Genomic DNA, 18884 nt, shown 5'->3' with positions numbered 1-18884 from the left:
ATGTCTTTCTTAGTAAGATCAGAAGTAATACCAATGAATGTAAAATTTTTTATATTATATAATGAAATGCATCAACATTTGGCAGATCTGTGTAACTCAGTGAACCAATTTATTCCAAATGAGCAATACCTAATGCTACAAAATCATGCATGGATAAAATATCCATGCAATGTGCAGCTACACCAATGAATTTTAACAGAACAGAGTACAAAAAGTTCACTGACATGATACTTAATTTTTACATTATCGGAATTTCCCTGGCAGTCTAGGGGTTGAGACTCTGCACTCCCAGTGTAGAGAGCACAGGTTCAATCCCTGGTTGGGGAACTAAGATCCTGCATGCCACATGGCACAGCTAAAAAGAAAAGTTCCAGATTATAACTATTAACCTTTAATAGGGATTTCACTGGTGGTCTGGCAGTTAAGAATCCACTTTCCAATGCAGTGGATGTGGATTAGAGCCCTGGCTAAGGAACTAAGATCCCAAATGCTCAGGGGGATCTAGGCCCATGCCCCACAACTACAGAGCCCACATGTTCTGGAGCCCATGCCACAACTACCACTACTAGACAGAAGCCCGCAAGCTGTAACACAGGAGTGGGTAGCCTATCCCTTCTCCAGTGGATCTTCTCGACCCAAGAATCGAACTGGAGTCTCCTGCAAGGCAAGCGGATTCTTCACCAACTGAGCTATCAGGGAGACCCTTTAATAAACTAACACTTACTTAATTTTGATCTTCTAGCAAAGAATATCTAGTTATCAAAAAAAACTGCTAAAGTACACCTCTTTCAAATACATATCTGTGTGAGGACTAATCTTCTCTGTATATCTCAATGAAAACAACAGAATGAATGAAAAAACAGGTATAACAAATCAGCTATCAAGTATTAAGCTACACATTAAAGAGACTTGCAAAAATGTAAAACAATGCCAGTTTTCTCATCAAAACTGTTTTCATTTTGGAGTGCACTTTTCACTGAAAAATATGCTAGTTCTGTTAGCAAGTAATGAGTTAAAATGAAAAATTCATTTTATTATCAAAACCAAAAAGTATAAAAAATGCTAATGTAACAAATCATATTTTTCCTTTAATAAAACCTATAAAAGATAAGCAATCTTAAATTTCAAAAGAAATTGAGAAACATGTTTATATCATTACTGCCAATTATTTTAATTGTACCTTGGGCAAACAAGCCAAAAGAAAGAAAAAGAAGAAAAATTTGGCATTATTTTAAGTGAAAACCATAGGAAAAACTACATTCTACACTAATAGTGATATCTATTCCAATACCGGCACCAATATATTCCCATCTCTATCTACTTTAAGATTACTTCATATAAATCTTAAGTTACTGAACTTCCCTGGTGCCCAAAGGAGAAGAGCCTGCCTGGAAATGAAGGGGACACAGGTTCAATGCCTGGACTAGAAAGAGAGCACATGCGACAGGGCAGCTAACCCTGTTCTTCATAACTACTGAGTCTGTGCTCTGAAGTCCACAAGCTGCAACTACTTAGCCTGTGTGCCACAATTACTGAAGCCTGTGAGCTCTGGAGCCTGTGCTCCACTACAAGAGAAGCCACTGCAATGAGAAGCCTGCTCACTTCAACTGGAGAGTGGCCCTTGCTTGCCACAAGAGAAAGCCTGTGTGCAGCAATAAAGACCCAATGAAGTCAAATAAATAAAGTTAAAAAAAAAACTTAGTTAAAAAATAAAATGTTATGAACTTAATTAAAAATATAATTACCAAACCCATATCATCAGCTAAAATTCCTCCATGAACATTTTCTGGTCGGTCCTTTTCAGAAAAATTTGTTATTGTGTTATAGTATAAGTCACTTCGCTGTTCCCAGAATGGTGGAAGTTCTTCACTGTTTTCCCGTGAAACCATCCAAGCTAGAGCTTGTTTTTGATGTGGAAGCAATGGTGTTTCAATAGCCTGTAAGAAATGTCATAAACAGAAATACAATAAGTCCTTTCTCATAATAAACCCCACAAAGAATCTGGAAAACAGTTGATCTTCTGATCAAAAAAAAATGTATATAGTAACACTACATTTTAAAATTTCGAATAGTTTTAGATAGAAAATACTGGCTCAGTACCTCAGCTGGTTCCATTTCCTGAGTTTTATCATCTTCTTTTAAATCTTCAAACAATTTGTCAAACTCAGTCTTAAGCTACCATAAAGAGCAACAAGAAACAGTGAAACAAACCAATTAATAATTGCACTTAATTCAGAGACTTAAGTCATTTAACTCAAAGAGTTGCATACCAAAAGGTACATAAAATATATTAATTCTTTGAGATACTACACTGCTCTGTTACAGTTGAAAAAATATAGGATGTAGTTTGAAGTCCTGGGTTTCAGTCACAGCTCTGTCACAAACAAACCTTTATATAACTTTGGGCAAGACATTTAATTTATATGGCCCTGTATCTTATTACTGCAAAACAAACAGAATGAACTAGATTTACAGTGTATCTAAGGTTCCTTCTGCCACTGAAATTCTATGATTCTACTAGCTGTATTCAAACCATTTTAGCAGATCCTATCAGGTATATTTGACTTTTTCAAGTAAATGACATTACACTGATTAATACTATAATCAGAAACTTGCTATATGCAACAAAATATTACAATAATTTGAATCTTAATGCTAATTTAGTTGGTTCTTTAAACTGATCTTGTCCAATTTTATAGTAACATATGTGTTATAATTATATTTGTAAATTACCAAATAAATACAGAACATCAGTCCAGAAGAAACCATGCCAAGTGAAGAAAGTGAAGAAAGGTAATCTGGGGTTTACCCACCAGACACAGGCTCATGCCCTTCTAATAATGAACAGAGAAAACACACTAACTACCTTAGAATATAAAAAGGCTAACACTGCTGCTGCTGCTGCTGCTGCTGCTAAGTCACTTCAGTCATGTTCTACTCTGTATGACCCCACAGACGGCAGCCCACCAGGCTCCTGTGTCCCTGGGATTCTCCAGGCAAGAACACTGGAGTGGGTTGCCATTTCCTTCTCCAATGCATGAAAAGGAAAAGTGAAAGGGAAGTCGCTTAGTCGTGTCTGACTCTTCACGACCCCATGGACTGCAGCCTACCAGGCTCCTCCGTCCATGGGATTTTCCACACAAGAGTACTGGAGTGGGGTGCCATCCCCTTCTTCAACACTGATGAGTAGAGACCAAAAAAAAAGTTTTAATGTTTTTTAATGTAATTGTGTAATTGGAAGATTGATTTCACTATTTTATATCCATTTTCCCCCAAACTAACCCAACGTAATTCCCTGGTGGCTCAGACGGTAAAGCATCTGCCTGCAATGTGGGAGATCCAGGTTCAATCCCTGGGTTAGGAAGATCCCCTGGAGAAGGAAATGGCAACCCACTCCAGTACTCTTGCCTAGAAAATTCCATGGATGGAGGAGCTTGGTGGGCTACGGTCCATGGGGTCACAAAGAGTCAGACATGACTGAGCCACTTCACATACTTCACATAACCTAATGTAATAGTATCCTGGATCACAAAGTAGATAGAAGTAAGAAAAAGACTAAGACCAAAGATTTGGAACTAGTTTTCTTTAGTACTGAATTTGAATCTTACTGAAGGAATAAGTTTCAAGCTTCAATTTTTTAAAAATTATAAACACTTAAAAATTTTCAAATAATACAAAACATCAAAACACAATAAAATATTTCAGGTATATATAGCAATGTATGTCTCAATGTATGCCTGAATATACATATATAGATATATTCCTTATCACTGCTTTCTTTATACATAAATATTTACAATATATTTTATTGATTCTACACTTCATAACAATATAAAATCACTAACACTAGCACATGCATACTTATCTCATTTTTAAACATCAATCTTCAACATTTAAAATTCACTATCAGGTTACAAAATTTTAAAAAAGCACACCTGTTCTGTTGTCATCTGTACTGCAGCATGAACTGGCATACTGTAGCTTGGTCCAGCTCTTCCAGTGCCCCAACCACTTTCCAAACTGAACCCTAAAGCTATAATTTACAAATTGAAAGAATACAAAATTATCTTTTAGTAAATTGTTTTTAAAGCTTGTCTAATAAGCTAAATTAAAACTTTCCTTAATATATGTTTTAAACATTTTAAAGGTAAATTTCCAAGGTCATTCAAAAAATACATTAAAAGAATTTCACATGATTTGAACTTTGGAAACACAGGTAATACTTTTTCATTCTCTATTAGGAAATTCTTTTTATCTATTACTTATTAAAAAGAATGTTTAAAATCAGGGATTTCCAGGTATTATCACTGGGGGAAATCTGGGGAGGGCCCTCGCTGTACATTTTTCTGTGTGTGTGTGCAACCTCCTATGAATCTATTGTTACTTCAAAACAAAGAAAAAAAATTCAGGGATCTCCTTAAAAATAGTCCTAAAAAAGAACTTGGAGGCTTCAGTACTAATTAGTCAACCAAACTCAAAACTATTACTTAAGAGAATAAATGTTTTATAATTCTGGCATCTTACAGTGTCAAAATAATAGTATATTAAACCCTAAACTTACATTTTGGTGCAGGTCCCAACTTAAATCCACGTTTCTTTAACTCATCTAAAACTGCTTTTCTATTTTCTTCTTTTCCCCAAAATGTCATTTGCAGAGGCATGGTAAAAGTATTGTTTGCACCAAAAGGAACTACCCTATTATAATTAACGGAAAAAAATGAGAAGTTAATAGAGTTATTTTTTACATTTAATTTTAAGTCCCATTAAGAATCATGTTAAATATCTGTCACGTGCAAATTTTACTTGGAAGTAAAACAGAAAGAGATTGTGGAGGACCGAGAAGCCTAGAGTACTACAGTCCATGGGGTTGCAAAGAGTCGGACATGAATGAGCAACTGAACAACAACAAAAAGTATCTAACTGGGCAGACTAGCAAGAAAAAGAACATGGAGGAGGACCAATAATGAGAAGGTAAGGGCAGTTTTTAGGATCAGAATGCCAGAAGAAACTGAGATAGAAGTGTTTAAATACATAAGATAACCTATTACCAAGGTTGTAAGATAAGTAAAATAGTAAGTTTACTTGAGAAGGTAGAGCTTTCACTAACAGAACCACTGAGTGTAGCAACCCAATCTGAGAAAATGGGGAATGATTTCAAAGAATTATTTCTGATTCAGGATTTATTGAAAGTTTACTCTCAACATCTGAAAAGCCTGAGAAAGGAAATGAACTGAAAAAGGAGAAAACAAGTAAATAAGTGAGAAGACACTGCTAAGTATTTATCTTCCAAACTCACCTTTAAATATTCTAAACAATCTACACTAAAATTTAGATCACAAACATAAACGCATACAAAACACAACCAAGGAGACTGAGTTTTAAAAAAGGAACAGGTGGTAAAACTAAGAAGGGATATGCCTAATTAATGCAACAGCTGCTACCTAGCTCCAGTCAAATGATGTCAAGTGGAAATCAGTATCCTGTATTACCAGATCTTCCATTTATCAAGAGAAAACTTTGTAAATAATGTTTTATAATTAGGGAAAAAATAATATGCATAAAATGCAGAACATCCACATATTTTAATACTGGAAATAACCGAAAAAATTTAAACACTGCAGGCAAAATCAAACTCATCTGGAACTGATCACAGACTATCAGCTTACAACCAGATTTAAACAAACATTCCCAAACTTCTAAAATCAATACACTAAAAGGCCTTTTTTTCTCCTCAAAAAAATTAGAGATACCAAGGGAACATTTCATGCAAAGATGGGCACAATAAAGAACAGAATTGGTATGGACCTAACAGAAGCAGAAGATATTAAGAAGAGGTGGCAAGAATACACAAAAGAACTATACAAAGAAGATAACCACCAAAGATAACAAAGAAGATAAACCCAGACAACCACGATGGTGCGATCACTCACCTAGAGCAAGACATTGTGGCCAGTCAGGTGGGCCTTAGGAAGCATCACTACGAACCAAGCCAGTAGAAATGATAGAATTCCAGCTGAGCTATTTCAAAGACTAAAAGATGATGCTGTGAAAGTGCTGCACTCAATATGCCAGCAAATTTGGAAAACTCAGCAGTGGCCACAGGACTGGAAAAGGTCAGTTTTCATTCCAATCCCAAAAATAGGCAATGCCAAATAATGTTCAAACTACTGCACAATTAAACTCATTTCACACACTAGCAAGGTCATGCTCAAAATGCTCCAAGCTAAGCTTCAATAGTACGTGAACCGAAAACTTCTGGATGTACAAGCTCGATTTAGAAAAGGCAGAGGAACCAGAGATCAAATTGCCAACATCCACTGGATCATAGAAAAAGCAAGAGAATTCTAGAAAAACATTTGCTTCATTGACTATGCTAAAGCCTGTGTGGATCACAACAAACTGGAAAATTCTTTAAGAGATGGGAATACCAGACCACCTTACCTGCCTCCTAAGAAATATGTACACAAGGTCAAGAACCAACACTCAGAATCGGACATGAAACCACCGACTGGTTCCAAACTGGGAAAGGAGTACGTCAAGGCTGTATATTGTCACCCTGCTTATTTAACTTATATGCAGAGTACATCATGCAAAATGCCAGGCTGGATGAAGCACAAGCTGGAATCAAGACTGCTAGGAGAACTATGAATAACCTTACACATGCAGATGATACCATCCTTATGGCAGAAAGCAAAGAGAAACAAAAGAGCCTCTTGATGAAAGTGAAAGAGAGTGAAAAAGCTAGCTTAAAACTCAACATTCAAAAAACTAAAATCATGGTGGACAAAGGTCCATCTAGTTAAAGCTATGGGTTTTTCCAATAGTCACATATAGATGTGAAAGTTGGACCAAAAAGAAGGCTGAGTGCTGAAGAACTGATGCTTTTGCACTGTGGTGTTGGAGAAGATACTATAGAGTCCCTTGGAGAGCAAGAAGATCAAACCAGTCAATCGTAAAGAAAATCAACCCTGAATATTCACACTGGATGAACTCATGCCAAAGCTGAAGCTCCAATACTTTGGCCAACTGATGCGAAGAGCCCACTCATTGGAAAAGATCCCGATGCTGGGAAAGATAGAAGCCAGGAGGAAAAGGGAACAACAGAGGATGAGATGGTTGGATGGCATCACCGACTCAATGGACATGAGTTTGAGCAAGCACTGGGAGGTGGTAAAGGACAGGGAAGGCTGGCGTGCTGCAGTCCATGGGGTCGCAAAGAGTCAGACATGACTGAGTGACTGAACAACAACAAAAAGGCTTTTTTTCCTAAAAGATTGTATGGACTTTTTAATATTTGAACCAAAGTCTCTTTTTCTCCATGGTAATAATTTACCAGGAAAGTGAGGGAATAGCTATCTGATGGTTAGGGTAGTGCAGGCAGATGATAAAATTAAAACATTTACTGAACATATACTAAAGGTATAGTCACAGAAGTTGTCAGAGCAACTATACATATCCTTAAATTCAAGATCACCACAATTCACAATTATTGAAACTAAACTCCAGAAGTGCATTACCCTTCAATTTGTGCCAATTTGTTGTCCATGATATAGGCCAAGGCAGCTGCAAGATCTTTCTTTATATGACCAACCTGATTTCCATTCACATTGTTTACTTTAATTGCATTCTTATCATAGGGGTTATTCGGCTCTCGTTGTAATGCAACCATTTCATTATTATTAACCTAATAAAAATAAACAGATATGTTATAAATAATAAATATATGATAGATTTCACTGTACTTTATCTGGGATTTCCATTCATTTTTTTAATGCTTGCTGAATAACACCACACATAAGAAATGTACATTTTCTTAGACTCATATTTCTACAGAAATATTACAGAATATATTTTAAAATAATTCTTTTGCAGTATTTTCCTAATTTACATTAATTGGAAAGTTAAAAAAATCCTTGATATATAAAAGGTATAATCAAAACTAACAGATACACATTATATAAAATTCCCAACATAACTTCAAAAACAGATAATCTCCTGAATGCTTATTACATACCAAACATTGTTCTAAGTACCTTATACAGACTGACTTTCAAAACTGTCACAACCCTACTGGTAGGTCTTATCATTATCTCCATTTTGCAGATGAAGACACTAAAGCACAGGAAAGTTAAGTAACTTGTCCAAGGTCATAAAGTTAATAAGTAGCAGAGCTTAGAATTTGAATCCAGGCAGGCTGGTTCCTAAGCCTAAGTTCTCCAGAATCTGAAAGGGGAAAAAGGTATTAATTTTAAGTCAGAATGGAAGTGGATCAAGAAAACACATCCAGCCTTCAACTCCTGCCATTATCTGATTCCACTTAATTAAAAACTGCCAATTTTCTAATTGAAAATGAAACAGTAAAGATTTCCAAAAATTGTCTCTTCCATAAAAGCAATAAAAAATCCGGCAAAAACTGAAGCAACTTTTTCAGAACTCTGGAAACTAACCTAAGTGTCACAGAAACCTGGGGAGTCTTAATTCAAGAAAACAGCTGAGTATCAATGCCCTAGTCTCATCTCCAGCTCTCAGTTCATGATAGCCTTTTGAAATAGAACAACCTGCTGGAATTTTCAGTACAGCCTGGTAGTTACCAGAGTAAGCATACTGAAGCAGAATCTTCCAAAGATTCATTTCTATAGAATTGTCATTTGACTGGTATGGTGGTTCCCTAGAAGACTCCCACTTACAAAGCTGTTTCTGCTTGACCTCTGAACTAACCCAGTACATAAAACCTTCTCCCTTCAGTGGGTGTTTATAAAACACAATTTTACAGGGACCTCCCTGGTGGTCCAGTGGTCGAGACTCCACATTCCCAACACAGGGGCCCAAGTTCAATCCCTCGTTAGGGAACTACATCCAACATGCCACAACTAAAAACTAGTACAGCCAAGTAAATAAATAAAAATATTTTTTTAAAAATTTACAAGCAATGACCAATAGCTGAGGCAAACAAAACAATAACCAAAGAGTTTAAAAGGAAAAAGCGGAAAATAAGATATCCATAGGGGCCTTGAAAAGCTCCAGCATATTCCTGGGAATCTAGAAGGGCAAAAGCAAGCACATGGCTATTTGCATGCCCAGCATTGTGCACATGTTCAACAAAGACCTGAGAGGCCCTAAACTCTTACCTCTGGCTAAACTTGAAGATCTGAACAGGCAGAAGATAAAGGCTAAGTCACAGTTGTCGACTGTCAGTCTGAGTGTTGAAGGAGTGCCCCAAATGCACACAGGTCCTCTCAGTAAAGACTGGGAAATTTACTGGTTCCAGTTCAATCATTAGCTGACCACTAGTTTGGCCACCTCATGAGAAGAGTTGACTCACTGGAAAAGACTCTGATGCTGGGAGGGATTGGGGGGCAGGAGGAGAAGGGGATGACAGAGGATGAGATGACTGGACGGCATCACTGACTCGATGGACGTGAGTCTGAGTGAACTCCAGGAGTTGGTGATGGACAGGGAGGCCTGGCGTGCTGCAATTCATGGGGTCGCAAAGAGTCGGACACAACTGAGCGATTGAACTGAACTGAACTGAAGCTAACGAAATACAGCTATCAGTCGCCATAGACAGCAAAAACTTTTACAAGGTTAATTTAGAAAAGTTACTAAACAAACAATAATTACTAAAATCAATAACAACCAGTAATTATGGGGAGAAGGAACAATATGATTTTGAGAGTTTCCACATTATTTTGTTGTTGTTGTTCACATTCTTTATCTCACGTAGATTATTCTTTTAATTGAAGTATAGTTGATTTACACTGCTGTGCTAGTTTCACGTGTACAACAGTGATTTAGTTATACATATATATATGTATATATATACATACACACATATTTATATGTATAAAATCTGTATTATTTTTCATATTCTTTTCACTTAAAAGTCATTACAAAATATCGTGTGCAGGTCCCTGTGCTATATGGTAGATGCTTATTGGTTCTACAGTAGTGTGTACATTTAATCCCAAACTCCTAATTTATCTCTCCCCCACTTCCCTTTTGGTAACTATGTCTTTGGACCTATTTCTGTTTCGTAAATAAGTTCATTTTTATCTTTTTTTTAGATTCCATGTATAAGTGATGTCATATAACACTTGTCTATCTCTGTCAGGTTTACTTCACTTAGTATGATAATCTTTAGGTCCATCCATGTTGCTGCAAATGGCATTATTTCATTCTTTCTTATGGCTGCATAATATTTCATTGTACAGATATACTATATTTTCTTTATCCATCCATCTGCTGATTGACATTTAGGTTGCTTCCATGTCCTGGCTATTGAAAATACTGCTGCGATGAACATTAGGCTGCACAAATCTTTTCAAATTATAGTTTTCCTCAGATATATGCCCAGGAATGGGACTGCAGGATGATTTAGAGTCGTCACATTATGCAAAGTGTCTAATTTTCAACAACAAAAAAAACATGAGACATGCAAAGAAATGAGAAAGTATATCCACACATAGGAAAAATGCTATCAATTACCTATCCCTCAGGGAGCACAGATAACTAGAAAAAACTTAAAGTTTTAATTTAAATATGTTCAAAGACCTAAAGCAAACCATTTCTAAAGAACTCAAGAAAAGCATGAGAACTATGTCTTAACATACAGAAATCTGGAGTCAAAAAAGTACATAGTTACCTAAAGTTTAAAATTCACTAGAGAGGACCAAACAGCAGATATGAGCAGGCAGAAGAAAGAATCAATGAAGCTGATGATAGGTCAACTGAGACTATGTCTGAGGAAAAGTCAGAGGAACAGAAAAAAAAAAAAGAATGAAGAAATATGAACAGATCCTATGGGACAATAGCAGCATACCAACACACACAGAGTCTCAGAAGGAGGGAAGAAAAAACGGTAGAGAATACATGTGAAAAAGTCAAAGCCCAAAACTTCCCAAATTTGATGAGAAAAACATTAATCTACATATTCAAGAAACTGAACAAATTCCAAGTAAAAAACACTTAGACTTCAAACCCAGACACATCATAATCAAACTGTGGAAAGAACACTGAAAACAACAGAAAGAAGCACCTCATCACATACAGGGGCTCCTCAAGAAGATTAACAACCGATTTCTCACCAGAAACCATGGAGCCCAGAATACAGTGGGATAACTTCTCAAAGTGCTAAAAGGAAAAAATTCAACCAAGAATTCTTTATCTGGCAAAATTATCCTTCAAAAATGAAGAAGAAATTAAGACTTCCCAGACAAAAACTGAGAGAATCTATCACTTGCCGACTGCTCCACAAGAAATATTAAGACCTTCAGGCTGAAATCAAAGCCACTAGACAGTAACATTTGTGAATATATGAAGAAATTAAAAGTACAAGCAAAGGTAAATGTAAATACAGGTAAATGTAAAAGACAGTGTGAAATTTCTGGTTGTAACTTTTTTCTCCTCACTAATTTAAAATGACATATAACAATCATTTTAAACCTGTATTGATGAATTTATAATGTATATAAAGATTTAATTCGTATGATAACAGCACAGAAGAGTGGGGAAGAAGACAATGGAACTATTTTAAAGCAAAGTTTTTATAAACAATTAAAAGTAACTTGGCACAAATCCAAACTTATGAATTAAGATAACTGCAATTCCCATAGGCATTAGTAGTTAGTAGTAGTTTCTTAGCAGTAGAAAACAACTCAAAATATAGAACAAAAGAAACAAGAAGGGAACTATTATATATTTAACACAAAAGAAGACAGTAATGGAGGCCAGACCCAAGGGTTATGTATTGTATGATTCTTTTTATATGAAATGTCTAAAGTAAGTAAATCCACAGAAACAGAACATAAATTAATGGATGCCATGGGCTAAGTAAGAGAAGAGAGAAATAAGGGTGATTACTTATAATAGTAATAGTATACTATAAAAGTAATAGTATAAGGTTTTTTGGAATGATGAAAATATTCTGGAATCAGACAGTGGGAATCATTGTACAACCTTGTGAATATCTAAAAACCACTGAATTGTACACTTAAAAATGATAAATTTTATGGTATGTGAATTACCTCAATTTTTTAAATTGCCTGAAAAATATGCAGGAAAGCTGCTTAAATCTCCCAGTATCTGTCTACTGACTTAAGAGACTACAGTCTGACTAACCAGATTATCAGACAAATATTACTCCTTCAAGATATTCTGTGAGGCATAATTCTGTTTTCTATCAGCCCACCTTCCCCATGCCACTCTTAAAGCATGATCTTCTTTAAACCATATTAACGCAAATTACAGGAAATAAATAACCAAAAAGTAGGGCAAAATGTGGAGACTATAAAAACAAAGAAAATATGATCCAAGCACAAGACAAAAAAGGATATATTAAAACAAGATTAAGACAACAAAAGGAATCAGGACTAATTATAACAGTATTTTTAGACAAGAAATAATCTACTTTATTATAAAGGCTTTGAAGGGTCAAGAAATAAAAAATATAAACATAAGCAAATGAAAAACATTTTAAAAAAGTTAAAAATGTATAATGCCAATATTAAATAACAAAACCTAGGAGATACAGCCAACGTGGTACTTTGAAGAACATTTAAAAGATTAAAAGCTTTTATTATTAAGATTAAAATTAAGCATTCAAATGAAGAATCCAAAACTAAAATAAAATGAACCTCAGGAAAATAGGATAACAGAATATATAAATCAATGAACAAAGAAAGATGATAATCATTAAAAAAAAAATTCAAGAAAGATTACATGAAAAGATGAAACAGATAAATCTCTATTGAGGCTACTCAATAAAAAACAAGAATAGACACAAATACATAACACAAACAATGAAAACAGGAATACAACCATAAACATAGTCAAAATATTTTAAAGTATAAATAACTATTATGCAAATTTTGTGGCAATAAATTTGAAAATATAAATGGACGCTTTTCGATAAAAATATAAATTGCAAAAACTGACTCAAGAAGTATCTTAATTATGCTGAGTTTGAATGAAACCAGACTTAAAAAGTACATATTGTATGATTCAATACATATGAAGCTCTTGAGAATTCCCTGGCAGTCTAGTGGTTAGGACCCCATGCTTCCACTGCAGGGGTCACAGGTTTGATCCCCGGGCATGGAACTAAGACCCACATGACTCAGGGAACATCAAAAAAACAAAAAATAAAACAATTTATATGAAGTTCTACAACAGGCTAAACTATTTACAGTTATAGAAATCAGACTGATGGTTCTTAGTGCAAAGGCAGGGATGAATGACTACAACAGAATACAAGGGAACTTTCAGGGGTAATGGAAATGATCTATATGTTGATGGGGTAATGATTATTAGGTATATATATATTTGTTAAAACTCAGAATCATGTATTTACAATGTTTGCATTTAAATATATATATATAAATCACATCTCAATAAAGCATAAAAAAGTTGAAAATAATAAATAAAAAGTATACAAAGATAAGTACCTCAATTTTTATTTCAATATTTTTATCAGTGATCAACTCCAAAATGTCCATCAAGAAAATAAAAGGTACAATAAATATTTGTATTGAAAAGACATTATTCCTAATATTTTACTTTAAAAAAGGTGATAATAAAAAAATTAAATTAAATTAAAAAGGTGATAACATATATAATACGATCCTCATTTTTGTTAATATATAATAAGATTGCAATTCATATGCATGTGCTCTCAAAGTAAAGTGTGGAAGACATAACAAAGTAAGTTGTGGTTCTGGACTGAGGGAGACTTACTACTTTTTCTTTTAGCCATTTAAAAATAATAAATGTGTAGTACTTATAAAATAATACACACTTTATAAAATTAAAAAATTAAGCAATAATAAATTTTAGTCAGCCCAGATCAGCCCATCACATTTTTAATAGCTTACCAGTGTCACAGAAATTATTCTAAGATCAACAAATACTGATTGTTCTATAATAAAAAACAACCATGATTTAATGGTTGTTTAAATTTAAAATAATTTAAAAACAATATTTAGCTTAGAAGAATTTCACAAATCTATAATAGGAAAGTCCTGAAATGAGTATGAGAGCTGGAGAACAGATGGGATACATGAACTGAGAACTGATAGACTTCAGGAAAAAAAACAGAAAAGAAAAACTACTTCAGAACTAAAGAATAAGGACTTCCCTGGTAGTCCAATGGTTATGACTCTGTGCTTCCACTGAAGGAGCACAAGTTCAAAGCCTGGTTGGGGAACTAAGATTCTGCCTGTCACACAGTGTAGTCAAAAAAAAAAAAAACAAAACACGGTAAGGGAAATAAATGATGAAAAGAGAAAAGTGAAAAAACATGATAAAAATGATCTCAGAGGAAGTAATTGGCATATGTATATGCACAGAAGATCTAATACAGAAAGAGCAGAATGGAGTACTCTGAAGAAAAAACCAAGCTTTGAAACAAAACCCATTTAAAACTATAATTAGGACTTCCCTAGCGGTCCAGTGGTTAAGAATCTGCCAATACAGGGAACACAAGTTTGATTTCTGGTCTGGGAAGCTTCCACTCATTGAGGGGCAACTAAGCCTGTATGCCTTCTTTCCTGGAGAATCCCAGGGACAGGGGAGCCTGGTGGGCTGCCGACTATGGGGTCGCACAGAGTCAGACAACGAGTGAAGCGACGCAGCAGCAGCAGCAAACCTATATGCCACAACTACTGAGACTGCCCTCTAGAGACTGTGCTCCAAAACAAGAGAAGACACCGCAATGAGAAGCTCAGGTAGCACAACTACATAAAGTCCATGCACAGCAACGAAGATCCAGGGCAGCCAAAAAAAAAAAAAAAACCACCTATAATTAAAGTTTTCTGAAATGGAAGAAAACAAAGTTATAGAACAATCAACACTAAGACATTCCCTAATGAAAATTACGGGACTTCTAATTCACTTATATAGGAGAGAGATTATATTGGCATTTCACCAACAATATCTTATACAACATCAAGATATCATGGGCTTCCCTGGTGGCTCAGTAGTGAAGAGTCCACCTCCAATGCAAGAGACACAAGTTTGATCCTTGATATCACCAGGAGGATCCCACATGCCATGCAGCAGCTAAGCCCATTCGCCACAACCGCTAAGCCTGTGTGCTAGAGCCCAGGAACCAAAACTACTGAGCCCACCTGCCCCAGCAATTGAAGCCCATGCATCCTAAGGCACATGCTCTACAACAAGAGAAGCCACCACAATGAGAAACTTGCACATCACAACTAAAGTGTTGCCCCCACTCTCTGCAACTAGAGAAAAGTCCATGCAGCAACAAAGACCCTTCACAGGCAAAAATAAATAAATTTTTTTTTAAAGATATCATGGAGAGAAAATAAGTCAAGGATTTTATATTCAACCAAACTGTCCTTGAAGTGTATCACAATTACAAATATACAAAATCTCAGGAAATACTGTTGCTTCTTAAGGAATCTCCTAGACAACACACTTCAACACATTTCAGACAACCACAAAATGATCTGAGAAGCTCTAATATTATAAAGAAAATATGAGAGGACAAAACACTAGACAAATGGAATTCTTCCCCAAGGAATCTCCCGCAAAATATACTTTACACAACCAAAAAATGATTTGAGAAGCTTCAACATAAGAAAAATATGGGAGAACGAAAGAACTGGTAAATCAAATTTCCACAGAACAATATAAGCAGCTTATGCAATAAATCAACGACATAAAACAAAGAGTAGGGAGGTGATTTACATAATAACCAAAGATACTATTATTAACTTGTTTTGATCCTAATTCAAAAAAAATTAATTATAAAAGACATTTTAACCAATTAAGAAAACTGGTCATATACTAGCTCTAGGATATAAAAGGGAATTATTATTAATTTTGCTAAGTACAACAATGATGTAAGAAAATGTCTGACATTTTTTAGAGATACACACACACTTAAATGTGTAAAGTGATACAGTTGGAATTTTTAGTACCAAAGGAAAAAAGTGATGAAGCAAATGTGCAAAAAAATTGTTAACTACTGAATCTGGATCATGGATATATGGATGTTTACTGTATTATTCTACTTTTATGCATGTCTGAAATTTTTCAAAATTAAAAAAACTAGAGATATACCATCCAGATAACACAGAGGCATACTAGGCAACCATAACAAAGACAACTGCTTTTTCTGTCTTTGTCTCTGTTCTCTCTCACACACTCACACACACACACAAAGCAGAGAATAGAGACACAAAAAGAGAACAGAGGAAGAAAGAAAAGGACCTAAAAAAGACAAGTCCCTTATCTAGCATCTTCCTAACTTAAAAAAAAAGCATAGAAATGGGCTCAGGGACAGGAGAAGTGAAAGCAATTAACTGACTTAGAAGTCACTTTGCAAACAGTATCTGTGCTTTTCGGGCAAAGCGTTTAACCTCCCTGAGCTTTAGTTCTTCAGTTCCTGAAATGGGATAATAGGTGTTCCATCTACCACAGAGACAGTGTAGTGATCAAATGAGCCTACACAGGAAACAGTGCTTTGTATACTGTAACCTTGATATAAAAGTAAGAGAACATTAATAATTAACTATTTGTCATCTCTTGCCCAGATATATTTCAATTATTTAAATATCTACTGCACATATCACCTAATTCTTATTTTCTAGGTTAATAACATCACATCACATCAACTTAATATCTAATGCTATACTCACTACTCCTGTGTAATAGCGTAGTCCAACGACATGGCCTCTCAAAGTTCCAAATAAAACTGAATCTAACTCTTCATCACTTGTTAGGAAGTCATCTGGAGGAATAATATCTTGAAATTCAAAACGAGGAAAGAAAGTTGGATATGAGAGACGTGGAAAATTTCCATGGACTCCATACTGGACAGTCTGCAAGTACTTCCAAACAGGATCTCTATTTAAAAAAAAAAAAAAAGGCACAAAAATACAATATTTAACCAAACAGTCCTCAAAGACCATACCATATTTAAAGGCCAATTGCTTTCTCACACTTTATTTCAACAAAATAAATCTAATATGGGAAGTGCTGTATAGAGATGAATCTCCTTCCTCTGGCTAAAGCAAGGATTGGAGTGACTGGGGGAGGTTACTAGAAACCTTACCTGTTCAATAATGCGTCCTCTACCCACAGGTATTCAAAGTGAAAACACCAATAAGGGTTCATAAACCTTGCTTAGTCACAATCGCTTACTTAAACTGAAAAATAGTGTGATGTCTGTAATTAATTTTACACCAAAATTTCAATATTGAGCTAGAAGAAACTCGAAAATATAGAACCATTTTTTACGAGGCCACTTACAGCTTTACAAATAATACATTCAGCCTCCATTACTCGAATTATTCCCTTCGAAGAGAACCCTTCTTTTATTCAGGAATCTAAACCGTGCCATCATGGGAAGCTTACCCCAAGCCTCCCACTCCCGTTGGTTAAAGGGTAACCTCAACCCCTAGATGGAAAACTGTTTCCGGAACGAATATGTAAACCGAATCGGACAATGAAAAGTAACACGCAGTTGGCTGGGGCCTTCCAGAAAGCTTCCACTTTTCTGGACCGGATAGAAGCTATTTCCCCTGCCTTTTCCTCGAACGTCGCGCACACCGCTTTTCGCTCCTCTGCAGATAGATATTTGCACGTCTGTGCATACACATCAACTGCGAGGTGCTTGGGGAGAAGCTGTCTTACCCAGCCCTTTCTGCCTAGCACAATGCCCAGCGCACAGTGGGTATCTGATAGGTGTTTCGTGGAATAAAGTACAGTTTGAGACACCGGGTAAGGAGTGAGCTTAGAGCCCCAGGTTCCCCAAATCCCTTGACAAACATTTCCCCAAGGCTCTAGCAGGAGACTCGCCCGAGGATCCTCCCCTCTGCATTTATTTCTCCCGCGGCTATATGAGCCGCCAGCAGGACGAACAGCAGCTGCACAGCTCGCACCCCGAAGGAGAAGGAAACGCTGGGAAGGTCAGGTTCATTTCAGGACTCTTCTAGACGGTTACCGCCGGCGCCCCACCCCCCCTCCGCCCCCTTCACCTCTTGAACATCCAGGACATGGCGCTGAGTGCGTGACGAGCGGAACACTCGGACGCCCAGGATCGTTCTCAAGCCGCCTAAATAAGCCTCCTTCAAGGCCTCGCGGCCGAAAAGCCGGCGACAAGTTCCGAGCGCCGGAGCGACAGCCCACTCCACGAGAGTAAAACGCCCCGAAATCTAGTCAGACGTCTACAGTACCGTCTGCTTCCAGCAACAATTTGAGTGACTAGCGACGCTTTGTGACTGGCATCCGGAAAGTCCAATCCCAAGGAGGGACCTACGGAGGCAAACCAATCAAAGCAAAGGAGGGAGGGTAACTCCGCCCCGCGCAGCGATTCAAAGACTGGGGGGTGGTCCCAGCTGCAGGGGTGGTTCCATCCGGGTTCTTCCCCGCCCCCAAAACAGGGCGCGGGAAAGCCACGCGGCCCGATTAGCACGACTGTGGTGTTCAAAGCATCCGCGGTTCCTCTGATTACCCACCTCAAACAGAGGGCAACAACTCCCCTTTCCGCTGTTTTCCTCAAGCCGTAAGCCTCGGCCCCATTTTTCAGGCCTTACCTCATCGTCATCCTAATTTTCTCTTCATCTAATGGCATCACTGACTCGATGGACGTGAGTTTGAGTGAACTCCGAGAGTTGGTGAAGGCCAGAGAGGCCTGGTGTGCTGCAATTCATGGGGTCGCAAAGAGTCGGACACGACTGAGCGACTGAACTGAACTGAACGTGACATGTAGTAGGGACTTCCAGTCAATAAGCTCCGCACTTTACGAACCCTATCAGCCAGATACTTCACTTCGTTTTCTGTGGTGAATCCGGGTAGTTGCCCTCAAAATATGCCTTTTAAGCCCCACGAATCAATCAATGAGACACACCGGGTTCAGAGAG

General features: G+C 36.7%; 1 protein-coding gene across 2 annotated transcripts in view; it reads right to left on the bottom strand.

Annotated features, from left to right (window-relative positions):
- HLTF (helicase like transcription factor) overlaps positions 1-18227 on the bottom strand; it is a 59736-nt gene extending 41509 nt beyond the window's left edge. For both annotated transcript variants that reach the window (XM_012101702.5, XM_012101705.5), the window contains exons 1-7: positions 18000-18227; positions 16659-16866; positions 7518-7684; positions 4562-4695; positions 3936-4033; positions 2101-2175; positions 1746-1937 (exon numbers count right to left, since the gene is read on the bottom strand). In XM_012101702.5, coding sequence (XP_011957092.1) covers positions 1746-1937; positions 2101-2175; positions 3936-4033; positions 4562-4695; positions 7518-7684; positions 16659-16866; positions 18000-18019 — 894 coding nt within the window. In that variant the 5' untranslated portion in view covers positions 18020-18227. The remainder of the gene's footprint in view (positions 1-1745; positions 1938-2100; positions 2176-3935; positions 4034-4561; positions 4696-7517; positions 7685-16658; positions 16867-17999) is intronic.
- Between the last annotated feature and the right edge of the window lie 657 nt (positions 18228-18884).

The sequence above is a fragment of the Ovis aries genome, chromosome 1 (genome assembly GCF_016772045.2).
Source record: "Ovis aries strain OAR_USU_Benz2616 breed Rambouillet chromosome 1, ARS-UI_Ramb_v3.0, whole genome shotgun sequence".
Classification (NCBI taxonomy): Eukaryota; Metazoa; Chordata; class Mammalia; order Artiodactyla; family Bovidae; genus Ovis; species Ovis aries.
Note: the sequence above shows the minus strand (reverse complement) of the source record. Positions and strands in the feature narration are given on the sequence as shown.